This window comes from Perca fluviatilis, chromosome 24, assembly GCF_010015445.1.
Source record: "Perca fluviatilis chromosome 24, GENO_Pfluv_1.0, whole genome shotgun sequence".
In the NCBI taxonomy this organism is placed as follows: domain Eukaryota; kingdom Metazoa; phylum Chordata; class Actinopteri; order Perciformes; family Percidae; genus Perca; species Perca fluviatilis.
This window is the reverse complement of record NC_053135.1, coordinates 11,264,448-11,275,001: the sequence shown is the minus strand read 5'-3', so window position 1 is coordinate 11,275,001 and position 10,554 is coordinate 11,264,448. Positions and strand designations below refer to the sequence as shown.

Sequence of the window (10,554 nt, the reverse complement as noted above, 5' to 3'; positions counted from 1 at the left end):
GGGTCCTGAGTGTAAAATACGCGGAAGAGACAGGCGGAAGGAGCCTCGACGGAAGCGGTCAGGACTGTCAAGGGAGGAAAAAAAATTGCAGAATTTGACACAAAGAGGCTAATCCCACCAAACAGCACCGATCTTCCCCCCTTTTTCCTCGACACCCGCATCCGCTGCGATGATCCTGTTAGAAATCAACAACCGCATTATAGAAGAGACGCTGTCGTTGAAGTTTGACGGCGCATCCAACGGGTGAGAAATCAATGTTACACCTGGCTAGCATTGCTAACGTCAGCTAGCTTCCCCTTTTTTACACTGAAGATGATGGCTGCATTTAATGAAGCGGGGAGGGGGGGGGTCGGATGCAGTTGATAAACGTATGTAGCTTTGCACAAGTCAGCTAGTTAGTATAAGTATTTGTTGTTTGTGTATTTTCTTGCTGATCTGCCGTGACTGTGTTGCCCAAAGCTGGGGTGTGTCTGCACGGTCAGTGATGTGCCACAGTTTGTAACCCTAGCTAATGATTTCCAACAGTCCGTGGAGGTGAAATAACATTTTAGATTATGTTGCCATTACTGACCTGCCCCCCCCAAAAAAAAGATTAATGGTGTCTCTCGCATTAACAAGGGGGTTAAACCAGGCTTTACGGCTATTGAAATACATTTTCTAAGGAGTACAGTGTTTTTTTGTTTTTTGTTTTTTTGACACGTCCAGGTCTGTCGAGAGAACAAAAACTCCTATCCGGTTAACCACAGATATGGCTAATGCTGTTATATTTTCGGCTGGTGTTTTTCACTTAATACAAGCCAATTATTTGCTTTCCACAGCACCATATAACCAGTTAGCGGCTACTTGTTAGCTAGCTAGCTAACCATCGCCCATCTCTCCAGCTTCCGCATTCCTTTAGTCAAGCTGAGTCAAGTCTGTGCCCTGTGAACACCTATGGTGCACTATGGTCTTAGCTTGAAATCTGAGCATAGACACTTTTCACAGTTGCTGAATTATTTTGTTGTTGTTGCCGATGTTGCATCTAGGGCTGCAAACAGCTATCATTTTCACAATCTATTCATTTGCTGATTATTTACTTGATTGATTGACTGTTATGGTTATATTTATGTATATTTTATTCATTATCTTAACTTGCACTGCTTTGAGTTTAGATTAGCATTTTTTTTTAACTGCGTGATCGTCCACTTTCTTTCTCATACACCTTTTTATTAGCATTGTTGAAGGAAGATGATTTACCCAATGACTGCTTCCCTGTAATGTTTGTGCACTCGATAAATAAAGACCTTGAACTTTAACTGTTTAGTCTGAATGTCAGAAAAATCACGCAAGCCAAGGGTGACGCCTTAAATCGCACGTTTTGTCCAACTAACAGTGCAAAACCCAAATATATTACATTATCGAATGTAACTGTTGGAACTGTTGGTATTTTTGCCCCCAAAAATGACTTTGGCTGTTAATATGAAGAGGAGATTTGGTTAAATGTAACACAGACTGAGCGGTACAGTATTATGTCATTTATATGTGGCTTAACAACTTATGGCTAGTTTCTTTATGCTCCAACCATGCATCTCTGTCATTTTATTTTCTCCTTGCAGAACCAAGCCCGAGGCCGTCGATGTGACATTTGCAGGTGAGTTTATTTTGCGTCTTAACGGCTGGATGTCGTTTCTTTGAATGTCTTTGTGTTACCACACCATTGATTAACAGCATGGTTATTCTGGTCGGCTTTAATGTCTTGAAGGTGTAATGACATTATCTTAAGTAAAGCCAAACCATTACTACTAGCCTACATTGGTGGAGTCAACCATTTGTCCGTCTACTGAGTAATCACTTACTGTTTTTAGCACTATGACTATTATAAAGTTTCAACGCTACTGCTGGATGTGATACAGATATTTAGATGTGCTTTTGCAGTTGTCCTAACACCAGTTATCTTCCTATTGTGTAGTCAACCTGTTGCAAATGCGTCAGCCCTGCCAGTAATTGCTGCTAGATGACACACCGGCCGCATTTCCACCTGGTATTAAAATTGGATCGGAGTCGTCCGACCACAAGGGGACAGCTCCAGAAGCGTCCCACCTGGCAGTAGAATGTGACTCCAAATGCGTCCTAAAGTGACCACTTGTGATTAGATCTCACTTCTTTGCTCTATATGTAAATAATTATTTACAGCATTTGCATTTGCACATACCAGTAGTTGGGTAGTGTGTGTACATTTCAGTTGTAACTCAACGAATTATACATTAGAAATGTGCGCTGCCTACAGTCTGTCAGGCAGGGGAGAAGGAGGTTTTAAAAAGTTATTTTACGTTTTCATGTTAGCTTATAGGAGTAATGATAAGTTACATGCTGTTAAAAACTTTACATTTCCTGATTTTGCCACTTTATAATAAAAGCTTTTAAGTAACTAAATAATGGGGGGACTTTTTATTATAGAATTTATAAGAAATGAATTGACCACTCTGACTTGCCGGCTTCTAAATAGCAAAAGGAGAAGTTGCGAAGTAAGACATGGAATGATGTCAGTAATGTCCTACATATTCATGATTTTGGTGACGGTTATGAAACAAAAAAAGTAAGGATATTGTCTTCTGGCGGCTGCCTTTTCCAGACACAGAGCTCCGGACAGGAGGGGGATATAAGAGCAGGCAGCACCGGAACAAAAACACCCGACAGTAATATACATCCAAAGATCCAATCCGTATAACAACATCAACAGTTGGGTTAGGTGGTCCTTAATGGGGCCCAGGACACACACATGTACACGCTGCTAAAATAATGTGATCATATGTGCCTAAACCACCTCCAAATGTAATCTGAGTGAACGGATCTCAATGCATCCCCAGAGTACTTTGTGTACAAGTGTACTTGGAGCCTAGATAGGATCGCTTAGATCGGATTTTAATACCAGGTTGAAATGGGGATCATAGAGTTACATCTCACATTATGTAATTGACTGAAATAGTCTAATATATCGGCATGAAATGCGGTTACTATTTAAGGTGGCACAATTGTCCCAAGCGGAGAATGCGTCAGTTGTGTCAAGTTGCCGGAAGGAACGGGTTAGGAGGTTGATTTAATTACTCATGAATTACCCGCAGGCTTTCGTGTTTAACGTTCATCTCTGCTGCAGATTTCGATGGCGTCTTGTACCACATCTCCAACCCCAATGGGGACAAGACCAAAGTGATGGTCAGCATCTCCCTGAAGTTCTACAAGGAGCTGCAGGAGCACGGCGCCGACGAGGTACGACCCACGGATGAGGGAACAGCGTAAATAAAGAACACGGAACACTCGGTTCTGGGTGCTTTCAAATCTTAAATGCCCATGTTCACGTCCTTCGACACAGGTTCACATACTGTGTGTAAACAAACCACGGTGTCTGCAAGTCGTCCTGGAAAAAACTTTTTTTGTGTCTGAAATGACGTTGTAGAGCTGAAATGTTCTTGTTGTTTAAACTTGAGTTTAAAAGTGGGGTTTTCTCACACACTGTTCCTCTGCAGTGAAAAATAAACTGGTCATGCAGAGGTCAACAATTGCTTTTTCAAACACAGGTGAGCTGTTTAAACCTACAGTCACTGTGCAAACATTCACTGCTGCAACAATAAAACCATTGGCACTCATGAATCCAAGACAAGAATGCTGATAAGTTTGATTTGTGTCTGGTTTTGGCGTCAATCTTGAGCTGAATGTATATAGCAGAGTGAGATCATGATTGCTATCCACACACGCACACACCTCTACCACGAGAGCTCTGTTGCCATGTAAGGAAGAAAGAGCAGCTGCCGAGGCTTCTGGTAGAAACAGGAAGTGAGTTTGTGTGACTCACCCCAGGCGAGGAAGTGCTGACTGCGAGTAGCAACAGCAGCCACTGTGCATGAACGTCTTGGCTGCAATCCAGCGGCTACCCTCCTTGTTCCCTAAAGCTCGAGAGCAGAGGGATAAGTGAATGGTTCAGCAGTCTCCCGTTCAGTTATTCAGCCGGTGAAAAGTCTTATTTTAGAAAGCGGTCATGGTGGAGGGAGGTCGCATTTATTCTCACACATTCTTACCTAAGCCTTTTGTTTGACAAAGTCCGACCAAATTTGGGAAGAATATAGCGTACTACACTCTGTCTTTTGTTGAACTTTGGTGGTACATTATCGGCATACCTGAGTTTGAGTTGCATATTCCTGCTAAGTTGATCGCACTCGCACAACGCGACAGGTATCCATTATGTGTAATTACACACCTCCTTCCTGCAGTAGTAGAAGGCCTTTGTTGTACATTGAGTTTGTTTTCTTGCTCAGCTTTTTATTGCTGTTGACATTTCTGCTAGTTTCTTTGAGCTTTGAAGATCAAAAAAATGGTTTCGAAAGTACCAGTTCAGTCACAAGAAAGCAACTAATCGTCAATCTCCCTAACTCTAGGGACCCCTTCTCTATTCTATTATCCAAGTAGCAGCACCAGGGCCTACTTTAAGAGCCTTGTCTTGCAAAATAAATATACATAATCTTCAGTCATTATCCCATGTTTAAAAGATTTTACAGTCCTGTTTTCCTGTATTAATTACATTTTCTTTCCTGTGACCTAAGATTTAGCTTTTTAAGTATTAATATATTAGGTAATTTTGCTTTTTATTTTTTTTATTTTTACATATTCCACTTCTGTATTTGGAAGTAAGATGCAAATAAGGGTCATATTTTTAATTGCAGCTGCTCAAGAGGGTCTATGGGAATTTCCTCGTTTCAGCGGAGGCTGGTAAGTTCTAACATGATTTACTGATCGCTGCACCATATACCCTTTGTTCCTCATTTCTACATATTCTCCCGTATTTGTTAGTTTGTGGTAGCTCACTTCTTCCTTTTTTTCATTTTTTTTTTTTTTTTTTTTTTTTTAAATTGGAAACTGAAATTTAAAAGAAGTGATTTGACAATGAGCCACTACTCGATGTAGATTTTGTACAATCGGTCCGTTTGTGATCGTTTTCCTCCCAGGCTACAACGTGTCCCTCCTCTACGACCTGGACGCGCTTCCAGCCAATAAAGATGAGGTTGTCCACCAGGCGGGGATGCTCAAGAGGAACTGCTTCGCCTCAGTGTTTGAAAAGTACTTCAAGTTCCAGGAAGAGGGAAAAGAGGGCGAGAAGAGGGCCGTGGTCCACTACAGAGACGATGAGTCCATGTACGTAGGAGGGGGGGGGCTTTTAGTTACAGATGTTTTTTAAAAAAAAAAAACAGAAGGGAAGAGCTCGGTCTGAATTTATGTGGCTGGTGTCTAGTCTAAGTGTCTCATTTGAGGGTAATGAGTAACCTTTTAGAAATGCAAATTTCAGATATTTAACTGAGATGTGACCTTGTGAAATAAATACACTCATTTATTGGGAGTTGTGGCTATTAAAATAATTCACGGTCCTAGTTGGCTAATAAAATGAAAACGGGCTAATTATAGGGCCTAGGGACCTATGATAGGGGACCTATGTTATACAGCTTCTGTAGCTCCTGTAGTAGCTCTTCTGTGTGGGAAATATGTTGTAGTCCTCACAGGATTAAGCTCTCATGTTTTTTAACCTTTTCGCCCATCTGACATGTTCTTTCTTCTCAGGTATCTGGAGGCAAAGAAAGACAGAGTGACCGTGGTGTTCAGCACGGTGTTCAAAGACGACGACGACGTCATCATCGGCAAAGTTTTCATGCAGGTGTGTGAGGCCACGTGTACATAATATTGAGGAAATTCAGTGAGTTCAAACTAGACTGAAGCAAGCCAGCCAACAAGCCAGAGGCAATGTGGCTGCCAGTTACATTGAATTAAAACCCAGTATTAACTTGGTCGATTCAGTTAAGTAAAAAGGAAATTTATATCTAGTTTCTCTTTTGAACAAAGCACAATGAAAATGGCTATTTTTATCATGTGACCAAAAGGCTAGCAATGGGGGTTGAATAACCTTGACCAATGCGTGAACACTCCCAAGTTTTTCCGCTCTTCCTGTTCGGCTGACATTGCGTGAACGAGGCATTACTATGTTGTATGGAATTGAGAGCAATAATATGATGTAGCATAGCACACTCACCGTTAGTTGAAAGCCTATTTATTTATGTACTAATTTATTTCAGTTAGCTACTTAGCCTAGCTAACCTAAAATTAGCTCTACCAGGCCGCAGCTAACTAAATAAGCTAAGTAGCTAACAAGCTAATCTTCATAGCTGACCAGATGTCCTTCTTTGCTGTTAAGCTAAAAAAAAATGTAGCCTTAAATTTTGTGTAATTGTATGTCTAGTAGTTAATTAATTGACTATCTTGTGTTTTACTATATAACGTAAAGTTAATAACGCCTTCTGTACACTTACTTGTTCTGTGTAGGAGTTCAAAGAGGGTCGGCGGGCCAGCCACACAGCCCCCCAGGTGCTCTTCAGCCACAGGGAGCCCCCACTGGAGCTGAAGGACACAGATGCCGCTGTGGGGGACAACATTGGATACATCACTTTCGGTCCGTATCTGTTAAGAATTGGCTGACGCTAAACTACTGTAATTATTTAACCAATTTTACTAATTTGACGTGTGTGTGTGTGTGTGTTTGGACGTTTTCAGTTTTGTTCCCACGTCACACCAATGCCAATGCCAGAGACAACACCATCAACCTCATCCACACCTTCAGGGACTACCTGCACTACCACATAAAGTGCTCCAAGGTCAGTTCCAACGACAAATCTGAAACATGCTCCAGAAGTTCTTGGGAGTTTCCTTTTTAAGTATTTAAAAAATGTATATTCTGTAAGGTCAGATCAATTTTGTCTTGGAGACCCTTTGGAAAAGACCGCACAAAGATGTAGACGGATCAATTTTGTTTGAGGAATCTCCTAATGAAGCTCTAAAGTAACCGGAACAATCCACTCTCTGATATTTAAATGAGGCCTTATGAATGTAGTATTTGTCTTTCTTTTTCTTGGCTCTATAATTGTGATGCAATTTCCCCCCCAAAGTTTCAATGAGTTCTGGAGTTTGGAAATTATTTTTTTCATCATTATGTTTGGACAGATAATCAGTCAATTGTTGTGATATTTTATTGCTTAAGGCCTTAGGTCACACCATGAATTCCAAGTTTGAGGCCCAACTGCAGCTAAATGCATATTTAGGAGGCCTGTGAAGTCACACTACAAGCTGAAACTCTGCTTTAATCACAGGCTACAAACAACTCCTACAGTTTCCTCTTTAACAGCATGTTCCATCAGCCATAGGTGAGATCAAACAATCCTAGCTGACGGCATTCTGCTCTGCCGCCCTCAGTGATCATACAGGTTTATAGGGATGTGTGTGGGCGTTTGTGTACGCTCTACACACAAAAGGATGCACGCTAATGGACTCTTCTGGACTGTAAAACCCTAATCAAAGCCATTTTTTGGATGGCATTCATTAGAGGAATGTGTTAGGCTTTTGTGCTATTTAACAAATTCCCACAAATGGATGGCGTCTGGATGTTTTTGTCCTCGGACAGCGGCGTGTCTGCGTGGGTGACAAGACTGATGGATTACTGGGACAGTTCGGGGTGGTTTCATACACTGTCAAAGCAACTGTTATGCTATTGCCTCGGCCCGGCACGCTGCGTCAAGGACACTGACGCGGCACGTTGACATCTTATTTTTCACAAAATAAAAATGTGCAGGTGCATCTTTGTGTTTTATTAAATGATCTCTTTCGACACTTCCACGTGCGATGAGAATCTCCTCACACGTGACGTCCTGTCTCCCGCAGGCCTACATTCACACACGCATGAGGGCCAAGACGTCAGAATTCCTCAAGGTGCTGAACCGCGCTCGACCCGATGCCGAGAAGAAAGAGATGAAGACCATGTCGTGAGTAGCCTCTGCCCTGTCGACACCCACCTCTCGTTTTCTACACCACTGCTCAGATTTAGGTTTTGCTCATCTAATTGTTAAGACACAACGCCGTGATTCTGTGTTTTTGATGTTTGTTTTTTTTTGTTTTTTTTGGATGCCATCAATCAGATTTTAGGATTTTTATCCAACCGTTTCATACTCAAGCTTAATTCAACATTAATTCATTTAATTTTATGGATCCTTAGTCACAATGTTTTAAGCCTCCACCTCTATGCCTGTTGCGCTGTTAAGGTGGTAAATGAAGAGCTGCAGTAATGTTTCTGAATTATTTTCCCTGAATGATTCTTGCAGTTGAAAGCAGCAACCAGCTCTGAGATACACTATCTCTGCCTTTTCTTTTTCCTCTGTATCTGTGTTTTTGCGGTGTGGCTGTGTTTGCCCCCACTGTTTTCGCAGAAAATATTTTTTTACAGCTCTCTGCTTCGCTAAAAACTCCGAACAGTTGCACAGACACAGTTTATTTTTATTTTTTTACCCTTGTAGCTGTGAAATAATTGGTAAATATATACTGTCGAAGCACAGAGAGTCTTTGTTCTGTGGTCAACGTGTAAACTGTAATAAGTAGGGAACTGCCATAGCTGCCTTCTTCGTAAGTCTCAAAGAGGGAGAAACATTTCACATGCATTCTGGGTTTGGCTACAAGAAATCATACCACAAATATCAGAAACACTATCAAGTTTAATTGCCAAGTCCACAGATGAAAGGGATTTTATAGAAGCTGTCATTGTGCTGGCAAACAAAGTTCCAACACAACCGAACGATAAATGATTTTATTACTTCATGTTGCAACATCCAGTCTCTTAGCTGTTTCAACGACATCATCAACAGGACCGATGCATTGTTACAGTTTCAAGCTTTTAGTTTAAGTTTAAGTTTAAAGGTTTAAGTTTAAAGGAATAGTTTATTAAAATATGCTTATTTGACAAAATAAATCAAATCAGCCTATTCCCCATTATTCCTTGTGTGTGCGTGTGTATGTACTAGAGAAGAGGATAATCTGTTGGGTGTAATGTTCTTTGTGTGGCGTCTAATGCTTCTATTGTTTGATTTTTCAGTGGAAAGACCTTCTCCCGTTGAGGCTGACCCCTCCCTCCCCCCCCCACCACCAGAGAAATTCAACCCCCCGTGGACATGCCCAAACGCGCTACACTGAGACTCACCGCCACATCGGACAGGACTCCAGGATGTCTCTAAATGCCCCCGCCCAGCCCCAAATACCAGTCCAGTCTTTTTCCTATTTTTTTTTTTTTTTTTTATTAAAGAATAATATTGTTGGCTCTACTTCAGGAAAGCCCAGGCTCAAGAAAAATGGGGGAAAAAAAAAATGGCATTCCTTGCTTTGCATAGTTAAAGAGAATTATTAGTCCTATATAAATATATATATGAGAACAAAATTGAAATTTTTGATACGATATCTTTTACTCCATTTGGTACTCTTGCTTGCCCCTCAACCCTAACCATGTAATATCCATGTATTGGATGATTTCAATCCCCCTCCCTCCCTCTCTGTGCTTTTGTGTCGTCTGTACCATTGTCATTTAAAAAAAATAAAAATGAAGCATCTCCCTGGTAGTAATGTGTGCTGGTTTTGTGACTCTCGTACAATTGCTTATGTGTCCCAGAGTTTTGTCCACACGGAATATTTTAGTCTGAATTGATTCACTTCGTCATGCTTATTTCCTTTTGACAATATTACAAAGTTTAAGGAAAAAAGGGACAATTTCTTAGATAAGAGGACGTATGGTTCAGGCATTTTGGACACATGATAACCTACAGTAATGTCTGATTGCAGGGAGCCAGGTTTCATTCAGCCCAAGACTATTTGTAATAGCCAGCGGATGGAAGAATGAAGGGGTGCCGTCAATCCTGGAGTGGGCTTGTGAGATGGCTAGGATGGCAGCGTTTGAAAAAAAATGTCAAACGGTTTGCAAGATTTAATGTTTACATAAAAAATTGGGGACAGTACTTAAGCTTTCTGGAGGGCACCATAAAAAGCCATGTGCTGTGGAGAGGTGTACACTGCTTTTTGGTTTATCACATATACAGTACATAATATGGCTACTGGGTTTACAGTTTGTCTATTTTGGTATTTTATTGTCTTGAATATTATGGTTATCTCATTTGGTCATCATTTTTGTCTAAGGGGTTGTATCTAAGTTAACCGATTTGTATGTTTTTTTTTATTGTCTTTAAAAAAAAATTAAACTGTTAATCCAAAAAAAAAAAAATTTATAAACTGAGCTATATATTGGACTCAATTTGATTTTGAAGTGTCTAAGGCTACATTGGTATAAAGGCTTTTAAAATATATTTTATTACAATATATTTGTAAGCTTTCTAGAGTAGTTGTACAGTTTACTGTAGTGTTTGGTCTTTTCTTGCCTTTACATGATCCTGTGTATTGGTTGAGAAATTCCACAATCCTTGAACTCATGATATCCTTTTAAAACCAATGAAATAACCTAAACAATTAAACAAAAACAAAATCACAGGTGCTTCTGACATTCTGACAGTGACATTTTGGCAGCTTTTTTCTCTTCTTCTTTAGTAGATAATTGTTCCTTTCTATTTCTTCACATGTAATTCATAATGTTCAGTAGGAGTACAAGTAATATGGTTAATCCACAAACACACATGCCACACGTTTGCATGAATACTACTAACTACGCTTGGACAGAAG

General features: G+C 40.5%; 1 protein-coding gene across 1 annotated transcript; it reads left to right on the top strand.

The window, feature by feature from the left end:
• Positions 1–19: 19 nt before the first annotated feature.
• Positions 20–9,446, top strand: arpc2 (actin related protein 2/3 complex, subunit 2). Its single transcript, XM_039792780.1, has 10 exons — positions 20–243; positions 1,596–1,630; positions 3,134–3,246; positions 4,695–4,740; positions 4,977–5,163; positions 5,584–5,677; positions 6,340–6,466; positions 6,568–6,668; positions 7,729–7,829; positions 8,930–9,446. Exons 1-10 carry the CDS (start codon positions 170–172, stop codon positions 8,949–8,951), a joined length of 900 nt encoding a protein of 299 aa, XP_039648714.1. The 5' UTR covers positions 20–169; the 3' UTR covers positions 8,952–9,446.
• The last annotated feature ends 1,108 nt before the right edge of the window (positions 9,447–10,554 follow it).